The sequence below is a fragment of the Coloeus monedula genome (genome assembly GCF_965178545.1).
Source record: "Coloeus monedula genome assembly, chromosome: 15".
NCBI classification, from domain to species: Eukaryota; Metazoa; Chordata; class Aves; order Passeriformes; family Corvidae; genus Coloeus; species Coloeus monedula.
In genome coordinates, this window is record NC_138795.1 from 8,594,279 (window position 1) to 8,620,315 (window position 26,037).

The window sequence follows — 26,037 nt, forward strand, 5'->3', positions numbered from 1 at the left end:
TCTGCCTTCTTTTATTCTCCACAGGAGTTCCTGTTTTTCAACTAGAACCAAATGACAGTAATCGCCCATTAAGTGACAAGCATATAAACATGTTTAAATACTGTTCAAACTACTCTTCTGACTGGATAGTCAATTAAGGGTCACTCTGGCATGCAGATGCTATACCATCCAATATTTAAGTCAAAAAATATTTCAAATCTGGAGACTTTGCCCCTCATTGGTTTGGCCTTCTTATATCAGAATACAAGCCAAAGCTAGTTTGGATAATACACTGGGGTTTCTCTCGCAGCAAATAAGGAAGGAAGCTTTGCAGGCATGTATTTTACACACACATTTCATTTTTAAAGGTCTAGGTAGCTTACCAGAAATGAATTCCTATATACTGAACTGAAGCAAAGGGAAGGAGATCTCTGCTCCTTAAGTGATGCCAAAGAGAGCAGGGTTGGGTTCTGTGTTATTCCCCAAAAATGCACTTATTTCGATGAAAGCTGGATGAGCATGGGGAGGGCATAAATTTCCCTTTGAAAATCATGTCTGCTTCACAGTCAATGAAGTAAGAGATATTAAAAGCAAGCCAGCACCATTATTGACAAAACTAACAAGTGCTCCCCAAGCGCTAATAAAATTCCAGCCAAGCAGCCTATTGATCACTGTCTCTGTTCAAAGCACATCAGCCATAATGCAATCATACACAAGGACCCCAGCTCTGTCACTTCTCGTGCCATATTTAATGACAAAATTGGTTGCTTACAAGCTTATAAGGAATTTAATATTATACTTCTAGCATGCAAAAAGAACCACGTGCATCTGCTTGGAGATAAGCAGCCATATGTGCTCAAAATGCATTTGATGGGAGACAGTATATTTCATGTGCTGCATCTCAGCTATTGTTTTTGGTTGATTCAGTTAACATGTTCTAAAATTGGACTGATTTACTGAAGATTTACAAACATAATTCATGTGCACTTGCACTATGAATAAGCCTCTAAAACTAATTCAAGCACAGTCAAAAAATAAATTGCAAAATAAGTTATTCAATTGAAATCTGCCATCTGAGGCACTGTAATAGAAAACATTTATTATAAAACTAACATATATTTGTGGCTAGAGATGTGTACAGTACTAAACATCTCTTTGCAAGGAATTTATTCAGGCTTTTCTGAAAGAACATCTTAACTGGGCTAACAGAAAATTACATGTTCGAAAATAATTGCAGGTTCTATGATTTTCATCCTGCATCACAAGCTTCCTATTTTCAGTCCTTTTGTTTTGGAAGGCTTATGAATTTTAGGCAAACTTTTTTCTTCTGCACAGCTGCAGAAGCCCATTTCCAGAGTCTAGATCTGTGATTTAAACACTGGAAAGACACAGGTAGAATTCAATGCACAAGCAGAGGAAGCATTGATACCAACACATTCATCTTGAAATGTAATGCTCTAAATTTGGCAAATTCACTTCACAGGGCTGCAGAGCTGTGAAAGTCACAGGCTGTGCTATGCTGGAGGCCTCAATCCACTCAAAAGCAGTGCTTCCTCTTCAAAAGCGAGGGTATTTTGCTAGTTCAGCCTCTCATTAGTGCTCAAAGGGACTTCTTTGAAATGAGAGTACATGTCTGTAATTAATAACGATAGTCAAGTCTAAATGAGTGTGTCTGACATTAGAGTCATTCTGTGATAGGTCCAATTCAGGCAGATAAAGATTTTCACACAATACAGTGGAATAGGGAGTTTGAATTTTTAAAATTTTTTGTATTCCCTCCTCTCCCAGGGCAGATAATGAAAGCCCTGAGAAGGAATATCCCTGTCCAGACTCCTCAGTTATTGGGGAAGAGCATTGGGAATAGACAGTGAAAAGAAAGACAAAGGCTGGAAGACAAGGGAGAAAGGTCAGACTATTTCTAATCAGGAGCTTTTTTCCCTGGAGTTTTGGAACATTTGGGATTGTTACTACCAGCAATGGGTAAAACTGTACCATGTTTCCAGCCAGTCCTTGTGCCTCAGTGCTGAAGGCAGGGCTGAGGGAGAGGACTCAGGCCAGCTCCATCCACTGCAATCATCTGACAGTGTCACAATCCAAATGGAAAGGGGGAAACTTGCACCTCCTTGAACAGAAAATTCCATAGTTCAGTGGATGGTTTTAAGCACATATTTGGGAAAAAACTCAGCACTACCACAGGACAAAATTTTCCCCACTCTTATTGCATCCTTCTACAGCCATGTTGTTAATAATAATGGCAACTCAATGTTTTGAACATGTTTTGATTCAGAGCTTATGCATCTGCAATACAAAGTGCACCCCATTACTTCCACAGTTCCTATGTTCTGGGTGAGGATGCTTTGAAAAAGTCATATGGCAAACTGGACACCATTCCAAACTGCTTCCAGCAATTTTAGGGGTGGCTTCTAGCAGAAGTTTTCATTAACTTATTTTTTTAATTTAACAGTTTTCAATTAACATAATCTATAAAGTCTTAATGAGTTCATTTTCTGGCAAGTCTGAATAGGTGCTGAATATGAGACACATATCAAAATCTCTCACTTGAGTTATGCTAAAGTTTTCCCTGATTCCCTCTTTTCTTTCTCCAAAGTGGATGAAGAAGACTAGGAAAGTATGCCAAGTTAGCTGTCAAACTCCTTAAGAACTCTCAAATGAACTTGTCAGGAAAAAACCCCAAACCTTTGATTCATATTTCAAAATCCTGAATAACCTGCCCCTTCTACTCTTTTGCTTTCTTGCTTCTCTAACTGTGACAGAATCGAGTTCAATACTAATGACCAGCAATCATTTCCAGGCTACAAACTCTGCTGCCTTCTGCAGTCCAAGTGCCTCATTAGCTTGGCTCTGTCAGTAAGAGGCTCACCTTTGTATTGGTTTCTCCTGGGTTAAAGACAAATAGAAAGTTGGGCTGGGAGCTCAGCTAAAAATAAGCTCTGATCACTCAAGTGCCCTCTGTGTTGTAGTTGAACCATTCAAGTTGACTTCTCTTGAACAGGCCTGTTATCCAAAGATACCTCGTGTCACTCCCTAGAGGTGGTTTCAGTGAAAGCCATGAATGCTTTTTTACAAAACAAGGTATTTCTTGAGACAAACACTCAGGTATTTCTCTCCACACTGCAAGCAGAAAGCAGACAGCTTGATTACACTGCTATTGTTTTTCAGTGCACAATTAAATAATTCATCCTGCTGAATAAAGCCAGCTTTTTGTTAGAAAAGAATACAGTTGGTCGCATGTAGCAGACTTCTTCAAAAGATGCAAATGAAGTACAAGCCTGGAAGCAAAACTCTGCTGATTTTCAAAACCTCTGATTACTGTTGGTTTCTAAATCTGTTAAACATATGGAATTCTCCAGCTGCCTTTGTGAGATCCCTTCCTGCCTTCAGTTACTTCTAACCCTGCCCTCCCAGCTCTTTCAGACTGGTTCTGTAGTCTGGCTCCACATGAAGACTTCACAATTAGAGTATTTTAGCAGGATTTGAGATTTAGACTTGAGAAGTAGATTTTTAATATTAAAACCTTGTAAACCTGTCCCAAAAAGTTGGTGTTCGCACAAAAGAGCTTTAGGCTTGGTGACACCAGATTCAGATTATTAATAAAACCCAAAGTCTGCTTTCATTCACCCACTGGAGAAGTTTTTTTCTCTTCAGTAACTAGGAAGAGCCTTGGTCTTGTGAGGTTAAAAGCTGCCTTTGGGATATCTCTCAAAATAACAATTGTGTGGTGAGAACACAGAGCTGCTGCTGAAGTCACAGAAGCAAGCTAGGGCTCCTCACCACAGGATCTGCACAGGCTCTCTGGATATCAAAATCCCAAAGAATATAAAATGAAAGCTTTTCTATCTATCTTCAAAACCATACAAGAGCATAGGGGGCATTTAAACACCCCAAAGACAAATGGAACAACATGGAAAAAATATCAGGGCAGGAAGAATGGAAAAGTAAAAACAGATTAAACAATTGTCTTGCAGCTTGTGCTGCATAAAAGATTTGGGACAAAAATCTTCTGACTATTCTTTTTCCTCTCTGTGGAAAATTACAGAAATTAAACCTCTGGTGGCAAACATCTGGGAAAGAGAAAGCTTCCCTTCCTTCCTTAATCTCTATTTTCTATTTTAATGCCACTCTCTCTATATACACATAAATATATCATGTATCGATTTACACACATATACATACCTAATATGCATATATAAACTGAGGATTACTCTTTTTCAGCATCTGACTCATGGGCCCCAAAGCAGAAACATATGATTTCTCTTCATTTTTTAGGTGACAACATAGGGATCAATGACTAAAGACTCACATGCTCTGTGTATATGTAACTAAACTAATCAACAGTTTTCAAACAAATATTTTTTTGTGCAATAAATCTCTTTAGAAATGTTTGAGTGAGTATTTTTAATGTTCTAGTCAGGGTGAATTTTGCCACAGCCAAGAGCAGTGATCTCTGTCAAAACCAAGGATCTACTGGCCTAATAAATCCATTTGTAAGATTTAAGCAAGAAAAAAGCAGTGCACGGATTTTTGTGCAAGGCAGAGCACCCTGCTCAGACTGCATCCCTCAGCCTGCATTCTGCCTCCTGACCAGAGACATCCATAACGTCAGGAAGCTCTACACCGAAAAAGAAATTATCCTTTCTTTACAAAGAGACAGAAATCTTCAACAGACATCCAACATATCCCTTCAAGGTATCCATGTGTGACTTTAGATTCTCTACAACCATTCCTGGTTTTGCCCAGAGTAAGACATCTCAGTAACACAATAAACAGGCACAGTTTTAAAGCATGTCAGTTCAAAATCTGTCTGCAATACTTTGCAAGGATTTACCTCTTTGTTTTTCCTCTTGGGAAGACAGAGGGTCACAAGGCCTCTGAAAGTGGTAGGAGCATAAGTTCCATTTGAAGTCAATAGGATTTGTAATCCTAAATCCCTCAAATGCCTTTGAAAACCTCTGAAGATGTGTGTCTTGACAAAAGCATCAACTTTGCCTTTCCTTTGACACTGAAGTTCCATTTCCCTAAAGACAGAGAATCTCCACTCTTAAGCTCTAACCTGTATAAGCCCCCAATGATATTCCTGCAAGGTACAGAATATACAAGGAACATGTCTGACAGTGAAATACAGAAAGAGATGTAAAGTGGAATTTTCAAAAGCACCTTCAGAGGCTTCCAATAAGTATTTTCTTCCTAAACACTTCAGTAATTTCGAATTTTTTTTCCTGGTATGGCTATTGTTTCCAGTCCAGTCCTGGACATCATTAGAATATTTTTTATTGGTTTTTTTCCTATCCTGTGGTGGCTGGCCTGGAAATATTTGAAGTACTGCCATAACTTAAAAATTCACCAAGACAAAGTACAAAATGTCATTTACAGAGCCTGCATCTGAAACAGCAGCATATACACAACACCATTTCCCCTTTAAAATCAGCCCTGAAATTCTTACATTACAGCTGGTTTCAAAGAATTGGCCCCTTGAGTGTTAGGAAATGCAGTAGTTACATTTGTGACATTAATTTAGCAAAGCCTTTAACATGAAAGAAAATGAATGCGAAGATTCCTGTTTTAAATTGCATGTTAAACCAAGATTCATGGTTACAGAGAATGTCTCTGAGCACACTTTTCATCACTGAATATAAAGTGGAATGGATGGGGATTAAAAAACGTGGTGAAAAAAAACCTGAGATGAGTCAAACTCTTATATATTAACCACCTCAAGCTGTGACTAAATTGGGAACGAGATGTAACTATGAATATAGCTCTCCACTAATGCACAGGACAGACAGAGGAAGAGAGGCATAAAGCATAAGGGGATATCACAAAATAGCGGAAGACAACCACGAAATGTGTACTGAGTTTACCTTGATCAAATGGCTTGTTTGGATTCCAGTTTCTGAAATAATCATCCTAAATGGGGATTAAAAAAAAGAAAATTCAGGAAAAATACAATCAGTATTTTCAGTACAATTTTACACAAATGAAATACAAATGAAACAACTCATGTTTTGATTCTAACATTTTTAGCTCAAATCAGATAAGACTATCAACAGGTTGTGTCCTAAAGAGTAGTTAATGCAGGCTGGAAATTAAAGAATAAAAGTCTTTGGCTTCAGCACCTTGAATTTTTCTTCGGGATTGTTTTTCAAAGTACACCCATTATTAAATATTTTATAATAACTCTGTATTATTTCACGTTAGTCTACAGTCTTTGAAAACAAAGACCATATTGTTCAGATAGTGTAACAAGGTCCACACCATCCTGGTGTGGTGGAAGATCAGCCAAGTAAATTCAAAGACACATCCATTTGGACACATGTAAATCACACCATTGTGAATGTACAGAAATACAGGAGCAATATTGCAAACATTACTTAAAGTAGAACAACTTCCAGGAGCACTTGCAGTGAATATTTTTGTCACTGTTCCCACTATTAAACTTTAAAACTTTTCTGAAATCTGATGTAAAGAGATCATTGTGCTGTGAGTGTTGCGGTTCTGTTTTACACAATTCTCACTGGATTTTACACTGGAGAAAACAGAGACTGTCAGAGTGTGTGGCCAAATAATGATTCTGTTGCAAACTAGTCTCTCTGCAGAAAGAATGGAAAACTCTTCCATGTGTTGGATCAATCTGTATTCTGTGTACTTAGCAAATATTTATCTGAAGGCAAAGTTTTCCCTGCTTCAGAGTGCCATCAACCCTAGTGCTGAAGAACTGGGATTTAAGCCCAACTGATATATCAGTTTCAGCATACCCTGTGTATCTCACTTGTGTCCTCTTTGAGAGGATGTGATAACAACAGAATAATCTATTCGACGTGAGGAAGAATAAAAAATTTCTACAACACTGTCATATCTTTCTGCATATTAATCTTTGTTTCCTTTTTAATATATCCAGTATTCATTTCCTGAGGGATGCCACTAAAGAGAGGTATTCATCAAGCTGTCCAGAATGACACCGAGATTTCTTTTTCCTGCCAGGACGGTAACTAAAAACCCATCAGTGTGAATAAGACATCTAAATTATTTCTTCCATAGGGCTTCATTTACCATTTTTCTCCAGTACACTGAATTTCATGTACTCTCATGCTATCCAGTCACCCTAACCTGGAATATTTTGGAGACTTGGAAGTCAGGATGACTTTATGGGTTCAGAACAGGCTGTTACAGGAGGAGTGAGGACTCCACAGCCCCAGTGAACACCAGGAGATGCATCTCATGTTCCTTTCTGAACACTAGGGACAGCATGGAGAACTATGGATTGTTCTCCTGCTCTTCTGTGACTTCTCTGGGACACGCAAGCATGGGCAAATGCTGGGTTAGATCAAATTATTCTGCATGACTAGCAGGAGGAAATGTATTTTTTTTTTTTCACCAATATATTTGTGCTCGGTGTCATACTGACTTCATGGACAGTGATAATGTTCCACAATAACAGCAAAGACTATTATTCATAATCTATTTCAGATACATCAAAAGTATCCATATGGGTTTTTTTCCACAAGTACAGGGTTTGGCACCAGAAATAGAACTGCAGGCTTGCCTTTGAATTCCACAGCTTTGCTAATACAAAAACCCCTCATGGATATAAAATGCTTTGTAACTGATGATGGTGCACTGCTAAATTCACCAAGCACTAATCACTTTTCAGAATGTGTTGGGTTTTCAGCTTTTATAGCAGAATATTTTTCAGCAACAAAATATTCTTTTTTTTGCCTGCTTACATTTTTCTCCAAGGTGTTGCTTTGCTGCTGGGTTTTCAGCATCAGAAACTGTTAAATAATTCAACTCCCAACAAGGATTTCCTATGCTGGTGGCATATGAAATAAGGATTGGAAAGGGGGTTTATCTCAATTTCAGTGTCAAAGGAATATTTTACAAAAAATGCACCTTCCTCACAAAAATACCTACAACAGAGCCATCTCTTCTGTAGATCTATTATTCCTCCTCTTCTCCTTCACACAGATCTGTTTAGTATTCCATTTTGAAAATTGAAACTATGTTTATTTTAGAATGTGCCTGAAACCACAGTATGATAATGTAGAAAGTACACAAGAAAAAATACGGAAAAAAACCCTTAAAAAGTGGAATAGAGAAAACCTTTGAGATTTTCAATACATAAACCTCCTTATTATTTATAGGAGTAAATAATGACTATACATACGTTAGAGCAATACAGTCAATAGCAGTTCAAAATAACTTATGCCAGTTGGACAACTGTCCTGGTTTCAGCTGGAATAGAATTAATTTTCCTCTTAGCAGCTGGTACAGCACTGATCTAGGATGAGAATAATGTTGATAACACACTGATGTTCTAGTTGTTGCTAAGGAGTGTTTACTCCAAGCCAAAGACTTTTCAGTTTCCTAGGTTTCTTCCCAGGTTATTGACCACCCAACCAGGATGAAGAGGTGGACAACTTATTCTATAAGCAACTGGAGAATGTTTCAGGATCATCAGTCTTTGTTCTTGTAGGCGACTTCAGCCTACCAGACATATGCTAGGAACTTCATACAGCAGAGAAAAGGCGGTCTAGAAAGTTTTTAGAGTGTGTGGAGGATAACTTTTTGCCATAGCTGGTGGGCAAACCCACCAGGGGAAGGACTATGTTAGACCTGTTGTTCACAAATAGGGATGGACTGGGGGGTGATGTGGAGGTTGGAGGCTGCTTGGGGCACAGTGATCATGAAATTATAGAATTCTCGGTAATTGATGAAATCAGGAAGACTATCAAGACCTTTACTTTGGCCTGTTTAAGAGACTTATTCAGAGAGTTCCTTGGGAAACAGCCCTTGAAAACAAAGGAGTTCAGGAGAGATGGGCGTTTCAAAACAGAGATCTTGAGGGCACAAGAACAGACTGTCCCTGTGTGCCAAAAGATGAGTCGATGAGGCAAACATCCAGCCTGGATGAGCAACAAGGTTTTGAAGGAATTTGGAAATAAAAAGATGTATCGTCTATTGAAGGTGGGTCGGGTTTCTCAGAAAGTGTTTAAGGGGGCTGCTAGGGCATGTAGAAAAAAAATTAGGGAGGCCAAAGCTCAGTTCGAACTTAAATTGGCAACTTCTGTTAAAAGTAACAAAAAAAGTTTTTACAAATATATTAATGGTAAAAGGAAGGGTAAGACTGACCTTTGTTCCTTATTGGATGAGGCAGGTAACCTAGTAACTAAAGATGAGGAGAAGGCGGAAGTGCTTAATGCCTTCTTTGCCTCATTCTTTAGTGGGAAGACAGCTTGTCCTCTAGACAACTGTCCTCAGGGGTTCATAGATGGTGTCAGAGAGCAGAATGGTCCTCTTGTTATCCAAGAAGAGGCAGTCAGAGAACTGCTGAGACACTTGGATATTTATAAATCAATGGGACCAGATGGGATCCATCCCAGGGTGATGAGGGAGCTGGCAGATGAGCTTGCAAAACCGCTCTCCATCATCTACCAAGAGTCGTGGCAAGGTTCCAGATGACTGGAAGCTGGCTAATGTGATGCCCATTTACAAAAAGGGTAGGAAGGAGGATCCTGGTAATTATAGACCAGTTAGCCTGACCTCAGTACCAGGTACAGTAATGGAACAGTTTATACTGAGTGCTATCACGCAGCACTTACAGGATGGCCAGGGCATCAGACCCAGCCAGCATAGGTTTACAAAGGGTAGGTTGTGTTTGACCAACCCGATCTCCTTTTACGACCAGGTGACCCGCCTGGTAGGTGTGGGAAAGGCTGTGGATGTTGTCTATTTGGACTTCAGCAAGGCCTTTGACACTGTCTCCCACAGCATACTCCTGGAAAAGCTGCAGCCCACAGCTTGGACAGGAGCACTCTTTGCTGGGTCAGGAGCTGGCTGAATGATTGGGCCCAGAGAGTGATGGTGAATGGTGCTGCATCCAGCTGGCAGCCAGTCACTGGTGGTGCTCCTCAGGGTTCTGTGCTGGGGCCAGTTCTGTTCAATATTTTTACTGATGACATAAATGAGGGTACTGAGTCTTTCATTAGTGAATTTGCAGATGACACTAAGCTGGGAGCTTGTGTCAATCTATTGGAAGGAAGGAGGGCTCTGCAGAGAGACTTGTATCGATTGGATGGATGGGCAGAGTCCAACAGGATGAAGTTTAATAAGTCTAAGTGCCGAGTTCTGCAGTTTGGCCACAAAAATCCCCAACAACATTACAAACTGGGGAGAGTGTGGCTGGACAGTTTCCAGGTGGAAAGGGACCTGGGGGTGCTGGTCGACAGCGACTGAATATGAGCCAGCAGTGTGCCTTGGTGGCCAAGAAGGCCAATGGCATCCTGGCCTGTATTAGGAATTGTGTGGCCAGCAAGAAGGGAGGTCATTCTTCCCCTGTACTCGGAACTGGTAAGGCCACATCTTGAGTAGTGTGTCCAGTTCTGGGCCCCTCAGTTTAGGAGGGACATCGAGATGCTTGAGTGTGTCCAGAGGAGGGCAACAAGGCTGGTGAGCGGCTTGGAACACAAGACCTATGAGGAATGATTGAGGGAACTGGGATTGTTTAGCCTAGAGAAAAGGAGACTCAGAGGTGACCTTATCGCTCTCTACAACTTCCTGAAAGGAGGCTGTAGACAGGCGGGGGTTGGTCTCTTCCACCAGGCAGCAGCTGACAGAACAAGAGGACACTGTCTCAAGCTGCATCAGGGAAGGTATAGGTTGGATATCAGGAAAAAGTTTTTCATGGAAAGAATAATAAAGTACTGGAATGGTCTACCCAGGGAGGTGGTAGAGTCACCATCTCTGGATGTGTTTAAAAAAAGACTGGACATGGCACTTGGTGCCGTAGTCTAGTTGAGGTGTTAGGACATGGGTTGAACTCAATGATCTTGGAGGTCTCTTCCAACCTCATTATTCTGTGATTCTGTGATTCAGAGAGGAGCTGGGAGGAAGAACGGCCAGTACAAGTGACCCAAACTGGCCAAAGGGATATTCCAAACCTTAAAGGCCAGAATATAAATTGCGGAGAGTTGGTCAGTGCTGAGGCACCAGCTGGGCACTGCTCAGCAGGTAGTGAAAATCGTACTGGGCATTACTTGTCTTTCTTACTGTTTATTCATCTGTCTTTTTGACATTTTTATTGTTATTATTACTAAGCTGTTCTTATCACTACTCATGGGGTTTACCTTTTTTTCTCCCCCAATTCTCCTCCCTATTCACCCAGGTAAGTGGAGAGGGTGAGGATGTGAGGTAACAGCTGGGTGGTACCTGGATTAAACCACAAGGACACAAAATACAGCACCAGGGCTTCACTTCAGCATTGATACCAGCAACAACTGAGACTGAAGGGTTATGGCACCATAAAGGTGAAATTCACTCTCTGGATATGGCTGAGCAGCAAATCTGTGTCACATTTAAATACACACCTAAAGCTCTGACTCAGAAGCAGACAGGGCTTTGTGCCAGTACTCAGGAAGGTGCTGAGATTTATAACAATATCCTCAAATGGCTTTTGTTAGAAGGTGAAACTCGGATTGTCTCTGAAGGAATACCATCATTTCACTGTAACTTCTTCCAACAGAGAAGTCGCATATACATACATACATATATATATATATGCACAGTCAACTTGATGAAAGAGATTTAAATTTCCCATTCAGTAAAACACCTTCCTGACAGAAAGCAATCTATGCATTTCTGAGTGTTCTACTGGGGCTGATACTAATGTGCTAAAAATCGTTTTTTGCCTTCCATAACAAATGAAACTTATGCAATTTTCATATTAACATGTTAATTAATCAATATTAGCACATTAATAATTAACATGTACCAATGCATTTCATTTATAACAATATAAACAGTTGATCATAAGAGTTTAAAATATAGAATGAATTATGATATATTGTAAATATTTTTATTCACTCTATGGATATTTACAAGTTAAAATTGAAAAACGTACCTCAACTTCCTGAACACGTAAGCATTACAAATGAGAAAAGAAGAAAGAATGAAATAAAGCAATACAAAATTAGGTTAACATTCATCAATTTTCTCCTTAGTGGGCTTTTAAATGTGAAATCACTTATTTCAGATGACCTTCACCCCCAAATGAAACAATTTGCTCTCTTTCTTTTCTGCCCTTTCCACCTCTGCTGCCATGACCCAGTTTTTATCTGCTGCACTATTAGCCAAATGTCATTCTATTAACATGTTTCTTTCTTGTAGAGCACCAAAAAAGGTTTTTTTCATTCGTATTGGCAGGCAAAACCACCAGAAAGTGTTCTTGCACACACTCATATGTACGTACTTGGTATAACAGAGACTTAATTTAATTTTTTTCCTAGCTGACTTTTAAGACTACTTATTGGATGGACTTTGAAGGGAATGCAAAACCAGGCACAGGGCCACTTCAATATAGCAGGTGACAGCAACTGAGAAATATTTTTGATGAACAAATATTTGAAAATATCTTTCTTCTTGCATAGAATTCACACTTTGAAGGTTTCCCCTATGGTTCAGTGACTGCATATGACTAAGTCAATCTTTTAATTAATTGAAGGGACTCTGCACACCTAAAATCACGCATGAAAAGAGAAGAGCTGATACTGCAAGCCAAGGCTGGATCTGAGGCCCTTAGCTCAACTCGGTGTTATATAAAAGTGATATGTTAGCTCGGCCTCTGCAACTGGCTCCTTACAGACTCTGAGTCTCACATCACAGGTTAAAGATTCAACTTCCAAGTTCAGGAAAAGAAATTCAGCTCCTGTCAAATTGGGCCCGATGAAATTCTTCAGGGAATCTAGAGTTCTGTTCTCACTATGTGTGGGTAAGGCGTTCAGCAAGATTCTTTTCTGCCCCCTTTACAAAGTCTATTTCCTGCCTGAGGTGGGTAACAGCCTGGGATGGCAAGGCAGGGAACCCAGGGGCCCCTCACACAGAAAGAAGCTCACCTGTGACTTCCACCACCCCAATTAAATTGCAAGACTTGGGACAAGAGCTGCCTTTTCAGTTCTGCATCTGTTCACCACTGAGCATCATGGAACCCTTCTTCTAGATTTTACCCTCAGGAAATTTAACTTAGAAATTAGTTGTGAACATAACAAATGAAAAAAATATATAAAAGCAAATATGAATTGCTAGACTTGGGCCTTAGTTCTTCACTGCATTTTTATCATATTGCTTTGAGCCATCAAGAGATTAGAGGAACCACATTTTCAAAGAATTACAGAGTTGGAAGGGACCCACAAGGATCATCAAGTTCAACTCATCATCAAGCGAAGGGCCCACATGGGGACCAAAACGGTGACCACAGCATCACTGGCACCATATTCTAAAATCCATTTTGCCACATCATGCATAATAAATTGTTGTTTCTTAAGAAGACCAAAATGATCCTTTATCATTCAATATGTGGGTGTCAAATCCAGCCAACTTAGATTGATGTGCCATCAACAAAGTCAATCAAGAGAATAATCATATCTTAAACTAAGTATGCAAGGGGCATGTTAAAAACACTAGTTTAACAGTTCACAAAAAGTTTATAACAATCACAACTTTCAAAAATCTCGTTCATCAGAACCCTTAGATTCATCAGAATTCATAGATTGGGTTCTGATTTGCAAAAAAAATCAAGCCTTGAAGTAGACCTGGGTCTAATACAATTTCCTGTTAGTCATCTCAGAAAAGTCAGCAAATAGAAATTGTCCCTAAGACCAGAACATTAATATGAGACCACTCTCCTCTCCTATTACCCCTCCAATCACTATAATGACAATAGTTTAAAAAAAAAATGAAATTAATGGCAAAACCAAACACATTTATCCTCTTTTCCCCTACCAACTAAGAAAGTAAACAACGGCTTCCTGTTCTCCTGAAGTTTAAGCATTAAAGTTATTCCCACTAATCCTACTCTTTTGTCACTTTGAGTTTAGTTATTACCTAAGACTTGATATTTTGGAAGAGTTAATGAAGCATGGATAATTTAACACACAAACACTCTCTACACTTACTTTATTTACTTGTCAAAAAGAAGCTCTTGCAAGATGCTCTTATTTATAAATACAGCCAAACATTAGCTAAATGGGTTCATAAATATTTATATTTGTTGCATTAATTAAGCTTATAAGTTATTTGTATGACTCAAGCAGAAATGAGATGCTGACTGAAAACATTCCCCTGATTTTGTACCTTTCAGAACCAGCTCAGCTCAGTTTGCTCCTCTAAGGCCTGGGAAGACCCCTCAGAACTGGAGGAACCTGCAAGGTGCAAACTCATCAGGAAAGCCTCATCACAGAGCCCTACTGAGGAACCTCCTACACAAAGGGAGTAACCCCGGGACTGACAGAGACCCCTGAGGGGTAATCTTCATTCCTAGCCCCTCCCAGTCAACACGAGTTTAAATTTCTAAGTATTGCCAGGATGGACATTTATTAACACTGCTTTGCAGCCTGCTCAGTATTTCCCTCTTTCACCTTTCATCTATGAATAAACCTTTTACCCTCATAAGGATCAGCTGGAAAAAGTGGTAATTACCAGCTCATTGCTTTTGTTAAAATTAGCTCCAGAAAGATGCAGCTGCATTTTCTGCCTCTCTACCTTGCAGTGCAGAAGATCATTCCAACACCAAGCAGTGTTAAAACACCAGCTGCTGCTTGCTAAAGTCAATCTAGCCTGTCATAAATATCTCCCCAAGGCCTATTGCCTGTTTTAAGCAAATAGCTTGTGTCAGCAAATTACACATTATTTATTTATCTATTTATTTTTTATTTGCTTAAGAGGAAGAGAATGTATTTTACCCACTGAGTACTTCAGTGAACAAAGCTCCCCAATGAGATGTTGTTACGTTAAGACATCTCTAACCAACTCTGTGCTCTCTCTCTCTCCCAGGAATCAGAGAACTGCATCCAAACAGGATGCTTTAGCTTAGTGAATTAGTAATGCTGGTGCTGGAGATGTTTAGTTTTAAATTTTGTATGGGAAAGCTTTAATTTAGTGAGAAATGTCCCAGAAAAGCCAGGAATATCTGGGTTTACTGAAAGAGCTCCGAGCATTAAGTGGCGACACTGAGAGAATCCATGGCAGAAGGAAGCAGTGCCACATGTAACGAAAAGTCTGAAGATGTCAGGATCTGCCTAGAATGCTAAGCCACTAATAAAAATATAATGAATTGATAAAAGTATAACCATTCACATTGGATTCATATATAATGGCAAGTACATTAATAGTGGTTTAATAGTAACAGTATAAAATTCATAAATACATATCCCAATGAGTCCTCAGATGTGTATGGCATTGAAAAGATCCTTGACCATATCTTACAATCTCAGATTTCCCGTAAGACTCAAATTCTCAGTACACAGACTTTCGCTCAGCTACCACTAATGTGCAAAACCAACTTCTTCTGGCCATATTAATGGCCCAGAATGTTACTGGGTTTCTTATTTTCAAAAATTAAAAGGTATTTTTGGTTGGTGTTTTTTTATGCTATATTAGGAAAGAAGATTTGCTACTCCTGCTTTGCTGAAAGACTTTTCCAGAAGTTTCCATGAGCAATACTGAGAAAGTGGCAGGTGAAACTTTCAGCATAGACTTTTCTTACCCACACTCACAATCATTCATTGGGGTGGCAAAAATTTTAACAATTAAACTAAAATATTTGGAAAAAATTGAAATATATTCCTTACCCTTGAGCCCATATAAGGTAGAATAAGAACTGTCATTCTTTACAACTCAGTCACATGGACTTTTACATAGAAATCTTCCAGCTGCTCTCTTGAGTTTTGCGGTTGGTTGTTTTTGTTGGGGTTTTGGTTTGGGGTTTTTTTGGTTTGGGTTTTTTTTTGGTGGTTGTTTTTGTTTGTTGGGTTTTTTTTTAAGACAAATATAGTAAGAATTAAAAATATTTCTTAAAAAACCCCAAACCACTCTTTGTTTATCCAAAATAAACAAAGCCAGAGTGTATGTCTACAATGGTGAGGGCAAACATGCTCATTTTGTCTGCTTGTGCTCCAAGCAGGATGAATGAGGGCCAGCTGTGAGCCAGAGCTGCCGTAGCATGGCCCTGTGCCAGCACACATGGCTGATAGAGCTGATCTATTTGGGTGACTGGGACAATCACACAACTCTCTGTGCTGAATTATCTAAACCTGGGGGGCTGGCAGGGAAAAAGTGCCTTGGTTTTATTATTCTTTGCTCTCGCTTTTGGCAGACTAACTTTAGAACTACAATTCACTTCTGCCCAAACTCTTCCCCTCATTAGCATGTGCTAAAGAGCCTGTTACCCCTGCTTGCATTAAATAATTCTCTCTAACTTCACGTTCATAAAGCTTTTCTTACTGCAGTGTGCCCCACCAGTGCCAGCAGGTTATGCTGCAGGCTGGACAGCTCTTGCAAGGCCAGAAAGGCAAAACTCCCAAGGGATGGACTCACTGATCCCTGCAGGGCTGGATGTGCTGTGCTGTGCCACAACTCCAAGGCCAGATTGAACACTGGAATGGGAACCATCAACTCCCACTTTCCCAAACTGAGCAGCACCCAGTCAGACAGGAAGAAAGAAGAAGAGCCAGAGATTACAAAAATATATTCCCTATCCTTCCAGGTGGAATTCCTTAAAGCAGCATTATTTCTGGTCTCTGAACTAACGCTAGGCATGAATTCCCAGCTGGATAGCCAGGTTAACTCACTGCCTCTGGTGAGCCTTACAAGGTTCCAACTAATGCACAAAAATAACAGAAGTGCCCACTATGTGAAATGAAGATTCAGAGGTCACAACCCGGCCTAATGATGCTTTCTCACATCATCATTTGCTTGTTTTCCACTTATCAAAACCACCGTGCCTTTATCTCAGTTTATAATTGCAAATACTGGTGGGGAATGGCCCCTGCAGGTTCTCTACAGAGAGAATAGCATTGTTAATAAATCATATTCTCAATAGTGGTAATACTGAAAACAAACCTTGAAAGGAGAGCTGCTAAACTCTTTCTACATCTTAATTTTCAGTCAAAAATTCAAATTACATGCTTAGAAAGCAATTGTTTTTAGGCAGCTTGAAAGCCAAACACATTAAGCTTGAAGGTTATAAAGCCATTGGCAATGTGACTTCACTTTCCGTACCCTTGTTGTTTTGACAGTACATCTGCAGGAGCTGTTTTTGCCACAAGCTCTGGTTCTTTTTAGCTGATCATTTTGGGGTTGTATCTGGGGAATAACACCCACATAAAAAAAATCTAATGCTACCATTGCTTTCACATATGAGAACTGCTTTACAGCAAATAAAAATTTGCATAATGATTAAATACATAACTATTTCTTGGTTTATTTTACAAGAAGCTTTCAGAAATTTGTTCTGAGTCATATGATTTTTTTTTTTTTTTTTTAAATTTACCACTGTGGGAATAATCTCATTATGAAATAAAGTGATAATTATCCTAATGTCAAAGTTATAAAATAAAAGTTATGCATAAAATACTGATATTCCACTTAGACACACAAATCCCAGTGGTCAAAACATACAACGAAACAAACAGCAGTTGAATAAAATCAACTTACGCAACTTTGATATTTAGGGACACAATTTTCTGTAGAGACAATTAGATTAGCTACAATATCCCAAGTCTTTCAAATACTTATTTAAATGCATAGCTAATGACTGGAAAGAGACTGTATGAATTATACTGGATTATGAGCAATGCACTGTCCCTGGGAGCACACAGGCATTTCTTTCTACTTCATTTGTAGCTTCGAGGAAAATCTAGGTCCAAGTATCGTCGAGAAAAACCTTCAGAAAAGGTGAAATCAAACATGCTGCTGTTGAAAAGGACAATTTTGCAGCCCTTTAGCCAGTTTTAGCCAATATTTGAAATTTCTTAGAACTGCATCAGAAAGAAGCAGCCATGGGCAACCAGTCCATGACATAACCAGCTGCTGAGTGTGGGAGAGGGTTGTACACATTTTAGATCAGAAACCCTGTGAGCCATTACAAATGTGCAGTTTCCATTCCAGTTTATAACATCATTTTCTTAATTGTCTCTGACACTTTATCCATTCTAACAACAACAAAAAAAAGAACACTACACCAAAATCATTATGCAAAACTGAGGGCGGGTTAATGGGAGCAAACCAGTGAAAAACGTGCAGCAGTTGCTGCAAACAGAAATGCTGCTTCCCTCAGGGAAAGGCTCCTCACTTTGGTTGTCACCAACAACTTGAACACCCAGCAGGTTATTTTAAGTACCGTGCTCAGTTTATAAAAGCTATCATGTGATGAAGGTGTCCATAATAATTGGGGCTGGTTGATTCAGTCATCAAAGTCACAGAATGATTTGGGTTGGAAGGGACCTTAAAGGTCATCCAGTTCCAAGCCATGGAGCCACTCACTAGACCAGGTTGCTCAGGGCCCCATCCAACCTGGCCTTGAACACTTTCAGGGATGGGACATCCACAAGTGAAGTCCTTTCATTCAGGAAAGTCCTTAAAGTCCTTCATGACGCTTCTTGCTACTGACAGACTTGTGTTATCTCTACCCATTTTCTGAAAAATCACTGGAGATGCACGAACATAACTTTTTTTACTGAAAGTTCCTCATTAATTTCTTATTCTGATTAAATAAGATTTTTCTGAATATTAAGAAACTAATTGGCTGTGTCAGTTGTAAAGCAACAACAAGTTACCTTTTCTCAGTGACTGCTACTTGCCATCAGGCTGAAGCAATAGTATTTTGTAGAGAAACAGGCTTTTTTTGGAATGGTATTTCAAAGGATTTAGCTCAAATAATCAATAATAATAACAGAAAAAAGGAAGCTAAAAAGGCCAAAGAAACAAAATACTCTGATTCAGGCATCAAACTGCAGTAATGGCTCCAGTGGGATTTAAATGCCAAGGCTGTTGGTGTCCACAGCACAAAGACTTCAATTATCTTTGACCCTACTTTTTTTTAGCAGAAGAGAGCACTTGACTGCTCAATTTGAGCATCATTTGTTTTAAGAAGTTCACAGAACACTGTCCAAAGGCAACTTCAGATCCATGCTGAACATTTTAAGCCACGAAAGTCTTGCATTTGTAATGGAAGAAGGTGCTCTAATTTGCACACCTCTCTTTGCTAGGAGGACTCCTCGGCTGCAAAGGAACACCAGTGCTACTGGATAAAGATTTTACTCCATCTCAGTATTATCGCCTCAAGGAGGGAGGGAGACAGTGCCCCCTCATACCCCAGGCACTAATCCCAGAATTGCTCACCCCAAAAGTACTGCTGCAAACACTACCTCATAATGTCAGCTAGAAGTTGGTAACAGTCCCCATTATCTTGTTATATTTGGACTCTTTGTTTCAGAATCACATCAAACAAGGGAGCAGAAAGGTTCAAACATAATACACTGATGTTACATGTTTTCAGAAACTTTGATCATTTTATTTATGCTTCCACTGGCCCTTAATTCATCATTTAAGATTTGTAATTGTGTACATAGGGAATTTCACACAGTAAACACTCCAGAAACAACATTCAGTATCAATTACTGACACATGTTCAGAGCTGCTTTAGAAGAGGATAAATTATAAATAGGAAATTATATACTGTATTAAGCTCCTACAGATGTGATCATGATGATAAAGCAACATTTAAGCTAAGTTCAGATAAAATTGAGAAAACTAAGTGACCTTTCATTTCTTCCAGTAGCATGCACTGGGATCAAGGACACACATCTGAAAGAGTCTCCTGCAGGAAGATATAATGCACTCCTGAGGCTGCCAGAACATGAGGCTCTGCCTCAGTGGTAGAAGGTCAGTATGTAGTGTGGCATGGGGTGAACAATGACTTGAGAAAGAAAGACATAGCAAAACTTTATTTTCCAATCTCAGGAACCTTCTAACCAAATACCTGTGGCTCAAGAGAATACAGAGCTCCCAGCTCTCAAACTTTTTGAACTGTTCAGCTGTAAATAGAAGTCTGCTCCTGATCTCTAGACATAATAGTTGCTCACTCTTAAAGGGATTAAGTCATGAAATGTGTCTAAAGAAAATCAAAACATCATTTGAATGAAGAATAGAACCTGAAAAAGCCAGCATTGACAGAGATCTGAAGACAACAGAAGGTGACAGAGAATTCTTTAAGAAAAAGAGAACATCTGCATTTTGATGAGCTGTAATTTTACACCTGAGGTCTAGTACAACTAGCTATTTAATTCTAACAACTGAGAAAATAGTTCAAACCTGCAGTGTAACTAATCTCCAAACCTTAGAGAGATAAAATCAAAGGAAATGTGTACTTTAGAGAGCAGCTGCAACTACAGGATATGGAATTAAAGAAATGTGCTGAGGATCTCTGAAAACATGCTCTAAAAGATTTAAAACACTAAATTGCCTGGCAATTTTGAGAAACTGCGGCTGCCCCATCCCTGGAAGTGTTCACGGCCAGGCTGGATGGGGCTTGGAGCAACCTGGGATAGTGGAAGGTGGCCCTGCCCATGGCAGGGGGTTGTGATGAGATCATCTCTAACGTCTCTTCCAACACAACACATTCTGTGATTCTGTGATAATACAGTGTCATTAAAATACTGATGGAATTAAGACACATGTTTTAGTAAGGCAGAGAAGATAATTTTTACATTAAAGCTGTAATGTCTACCTGTAGGTTCTCTCAGACAGCTCAAATTGGACATTACACTTCAAACCCACTAACATTCCATACTCCACAAGATTAAATTCATCTCCACAAACACTACGAAGCTTCTAATTCACTCATGTTTCAGATTTCTGAGAAACTATATAACAGCAGCTCTTGCTCCAATGGAGTTTGAACAGATAAATAAGGCACCATTATTTAAGGAATAATTTGAAATGTGTTAAATCTGTTGTAAGCTAACAATGAAATATGAATTATAATAATGTGTTAATAGGGAAACACAAACCAAACTTTTACAATTGCTAAGAAACAAACATCTGGGGACTTGCCTCGTTCTAACTGAGTTATAGAGTCAGGAATGTGACTGCTCAGCTGCAGCAACATTCATTTAGATTATTACCTTGCATGGCATTGTCATTCCTGACACTGTATTTTGGCAGATTCCAAGAAGGCTGTCAAGCCATTTGTCAGCTCAGTCAAACATAATATGAGCTGGAGGAATATTTCAACAGAGGTGAACTCATTTTCACCCAAGCATTTTGAGAAATGTTTGTGAGGGAAACTGCAACCTGAATTCAAGAGAAAAAAAACCCAGATGAATGAAAAATATCCTAGCAAATTTTAATATTAGCTGAAGGACTGGAAAAATCTGCCCTATATAACACTCTTCTAGATCTCCCAGTTTGTTTAGTCCTCAGAAAATTATGGTTAACCACACTGAGACACTGAGGCTGCCACAGGACATGTTTAAAGGAAACAGCATGCGCTTGTTTTCATGTTAGAATCCTGCAATCAGTTAATAAAATGCAAATTATGGTTTAGTGTATCACTTCTTAACAGAGGACTGAGAACATCTGATGCCTGAGGAGCACTTATGTGACAGAGGAAGGACAAGACCCTTTAGCAGTGGCAATTTGGACAAGCAGGTTTGTAACTGTATCTTATGTAAGGAAAGCAGATATACAATAAGGCTCCTACAGTGTAGATTCTGACACCACCATCAACACGGGGTGCCTGGGGACTGGATTTGCAGAATGGGATGATTCATTCTGAGGATCCAGCATCTGCTCTGCTCATTAAGTTCACACTTCGCAGCAGACTTGTTCCATCCTGATCCCCTGCACTGGTCTCTTGGCTGTTAGGTTCACGTATCTCCAAACACATCTTGTTTTCTCCTTTCATCAGTAAAGAATCCATTTCTCATGCTCTGCAATGCAGGGAGTGCAGTGACTGGAAACAAGTGGGAGGTTTGCTTCTGAGGTAGACTGGGATGGAAACTAAAACGCTAATGAAGAAATGCCCTGTGCTCACTGCACACTACTTCAAGACCTTCAAGGACTAAAATAGATCCTGATTAAATAGAGGATGGTTAAATCTAGAGCATGTGAGCTGAACTGCTGTGGGATGAGCAATAATACTGACTGAAGAGAAAGTGAGGGGAAAGTCTGACCCAGTGTGAGATGAATCCAGAAAGTGAAGTACAACGCAGTAGCAAAAGGGCAAGCAGAAACCACAAGAGCCATCTGCCAAGAGACCATATTCTGCACTTTTTAACCATTCTTTTCCTTATAGCAGACCCTCTTCTGAGATTACATCTACAGTTCACCTCTGAGACAAGCTGGTAGATCCTGAAATTTGCTGGAAGGCACCATTATACATCGGTAACTATCCTTTCAAAAATCAAGTGTCATTAATCATGACAAGAGCCATGAAGAGCTTGAAGAAAATGGCCACAATGAATCTCACATCTGCTCAGAAGGATGAATAAACATACACCCCACACCAACGTCCCTGAAGGAAATAGCACTGCTTTATTTGGCTGTGTTTTGGCTCAGTACAATCCCCTCCTCTCTCTATCTATAAATGGGGTAAAAAAAAAAAAAAAAATGGAGCCATGATTTTTGAAAAACCCACACTAAAACAATATACTTAGAACTTCAAATAACCATATTCAATATTCTGTCTGACTCTTTGCAACTGTAAGGTGTGAACCTGTAGTGTGCTGTCCTGGCTACCGTATCTGTGCAATTACGCTCTCAACTGCAGCCCTTTGCTTTCTTTAAGACTGCCTCCAGTGACTGGTTTACAGCTTATTGTATCTAGTTCTGTATGCTTAATTTCACATTCCTGCCTCAAAAAAAAATCATCAACATTTCAGAATAAGGTGGGGAAGCAAAATTTCATTACTCAAAAATTTTCATAATTCTGGATTTTAAGACCTTCAGTATCGTCTGAGTGCCCCTTCAGTTCCGCAGCTTTTCTCCTGAAGGTTTGCACTGACATTAAAGAGAACTGCACAATTACCTGTACATCTTTTATTTCTTTCTGCAGAGTTCAGTGGTTCTGTGGTTTATGAACACTGGAAAGATTCCTCTGTGACTGCTGACAACTCCAGCAACAAAAGGAGTGTTTACTGAAGATTGTTAGCAGTTGCTTTTGTTCTGTGCTTATTGCTTCAACTTTAGTACACAACTACCTAAAGCATTTCTCATTACTTGCATTTCTTCTATTGGCTCAGATTTTCTTCTTAGTTTTGCATTCAATCAGACTAAAACTCCTTTGCGCTCACTGATCTGTTAAATTTCTCTTAACTTCATACTGGCTTTCAGACACCTGTGTTACATTTCTTAGCAAAAGACAGCTTACAGTTAACCCTATTCTGTCTCTTTCCTATTTTCATCCAAATACCTGTAACTTGTTCTTCAGGATATGCACCCAGCTTCTTTATTTCCTCTTTTTATGAGCTTAGCCTGGCTGTTTGGCTTTCTGCAATCAGCATCTCCAATGTATTCTCACTACCTTTCACTCTGGCAATTCTTTATGTTAGAAAAACAACTCCTGTTCTGCTTTCTATTTCACTTCTGGCTGTCATCGAGATACCATGATTTTTCACCGTCTGTCCCAATGTATTTGATGGATTGTCACTAGAGTTTCTCTCTCCTAAATGTCCTTGATATCTTTAATTACCTATTTCTCTCTGTTTACTTTGCACTCACTGGGACAGATTATATAAATCAGGAGTACGTGAACTGAAATTAACAGATTTGTACAGACGTAAAAGTGACAGAAATGAGAGCAGAATACAGACTAAAGAAATAACACCTAATCTCTTTCTATATATATAATGGAAAATCATGGCTGAGAATTTACAGCTTCTTCCTATGCTTAAGCATAACAGATTCCTTTCTGTCATCTGCAGCAACAGCAGTGGCAAAACCAGCGATTCATGACTTGCTGACGCTGTAGAGTAAAACGAAGTTACATGTCTATTTCTTATCTGTCTTTATAATAAAAGAAAATTTGAAGGAATTTCCTGAAAATTTATTATTTAGGGGGTGCTCATACAAACCTGCCTTTCTTCACCATCCTGCCACTTCCAGATTCTTCACATCTTTTTTGGTGTTCTGATATCATTTACTTATTTGTACCTATAGTACTTGTCATCTAGACAATGGATTGCTTCCTACTTTATATTTCAAAGACAGACAATATCAGTTTCTAGAGAAAGTTGAACTAGATTGTAGTTTATTTGCTTGACGTTTTAATCATCCAGTGGTTCTGTGAAAACTGAGCTGAAGAATTTATCCCTAGAAAAATGGACATTTGCTACAATACATCCCCTGCACCTACCTCAACAACTTACTGTCAGTGAGCTCAAAGCATAATAACCTTCTCAGTTTATGACAATTCCAGCATTTCCACACTGATTATATCTGAATCCAGTTTCAGTCCATTCTAGCCAGGCAGTAACATTGCATATTTTTCATTTAATGGATTAAAATTTCCACTTCACTAAGAAGAAACCTTCCAAGTGCTTCTAATCCACAATCACTTCCCATGTGTTACTTGAGCAGTCAGGTTTCTCTTCTTTGATGGTGAAGGTTGCAAAGCACCTTTGCTCCATTGCTGCTTTGCAGAAAGCACTTCAGATGTGGACACACACACACAGCCCTGCCCCAGGGCACAGCTCCAGGCCTCCTGGGCAGCTTGGGCTGGGCTCTGCTGGCCCCAAGGGCAAGTGAAGTGGGAGCTCTGAGGAATGCAATGAAGGAGAAAGGTCTCTGACCCCTTATCCAGATTTTTTGGCTACACAGTTTTACAGGCTGTTCACACAACTCTGATCTCGAGACTTACTTTTCCACAGACGGAATGGCAAGCTTCAAAGGTAGCTTTGCCACAGTTAAAAATGATAATTTTCCCCAAAAGGCAGCAGCTGGTCTTTGTTTATTCCCTAACTCATCTACATGCCCTGTGCTCTGTCTGCTCCTCCTCTGCCTGATTTGCTTGACTGTTCTCCACATGTGGCTGACCAGACCGTTCTCTTTCCCACATGAACAGCTTTCTTGCTTCTGACAGTCACTTTTCCAGCTGTCTCCTCAAGCATTCAAAAATATCTCCTCCTTTCCCAGGCTTGCATTTGGGAAACAGTCCTTCAGGAGCAGCTAATCCCCTCCAAAAGTGACCTAGTCAAGTTTTAGCAGCTGAGATTATAAAATCCAACTGCTGATAAATCATAACACCCCAAAATAGTCTTCAAATCCCAGAGATGACCCTTGTTTTTTCTCAATGTATCTCTTATAATGTCAAAACTTGCTTGGGTCTTTGGAGCACAGTGCTCTGAGCCACCTCTGAGTGCTGAGCTACTACAGGTATCTCTGCAGCTCAGAAGATTGATAGCTAAAATATTTGTTTTATTTAAATACATCGTATATATTCGCCTGGCTCAACAGAGCATGCTTAGCTTTTCTGGAATGCATAGCAAAATAAAAAGCCTGAGATGGAAGAGGGATAGAACAGGGCTGGATGTACAATTGCAGAAAAATTCTTCCAAAGCAAGAATCACACTATACTTGTTGCCTTATATATCAACATTTTTTATTTCAGCTCATCAGTCAAAATAATTTCAGAGAGAACCTGGGGGATGGTCTGGGGGGACCATCTGGGGACTTCTCATCTCCTGTGTTAAATTCTACTTAAAACCATTTTCTTCCATTTGAAGTGTGATGACCTACACTTTTGTATGCTAAGCAAGCTCTTAACATTGCTTGTTTACTCCAATATTCCCTTTAGCAACTGGAGCTGTGGAGTGGCATGATGACTGATTCTGCTCTTGAAAGTGATTTAGAGATGAAGAAATATATTTTTTTTATGTTCAACTGTATTCTAAATTCAGTTGCTGTGATGTAAGAAAGTCTGATTAGGTAAGGTAGAGTCTGCAAATTTTTTAATGGGTACTTAATTTTTCTCAGTAAGCAATTTTTGCCTTAAAGAACAACCAAAAATTAAGATAGTACATTTCCTTTCACTCTAAAACCTCCAAGGGTTTTAATATGTGTGTTTGCTGGGGACGGTTACTCCCATAAAATGCCCGACTGCTCAAATTCCAAGCAGGCTTTCATTTTATGAAAACTTCCAGTGCATTTCCAAGCCTACACAAACCAATAGTCCAGCCTCTCCATCCCATCAGAGCACTCCACTGGGATGGGGCT

At 39.5% G+C, this 26,037-nt stretch overlaps 1 protein-coding gene across 1 annotated transcript in view; it reads right to left on the bottom strand.

The window, feature by feature from the left end:
* SPOCK1 (SPARC (osteonectin), cwcv and kazal like domains proteoglycan 1) overlaps positions 1–26,037 on the bottom strand; it is a 274,711-nt gene that overhangs the window by 179,367 nt on the left and 69,307 nt on the right. The window contains exon 3 of the mRNA XM_082291284.1: positions 5,856–5,901. Coding sequence (XP_082147410.1) covers positions 5,856–5,901 — 46 coding nt within the window. The remainder of the gene's footprint in view (positions 1–5,855; positions 5,902–26,037) is intronic.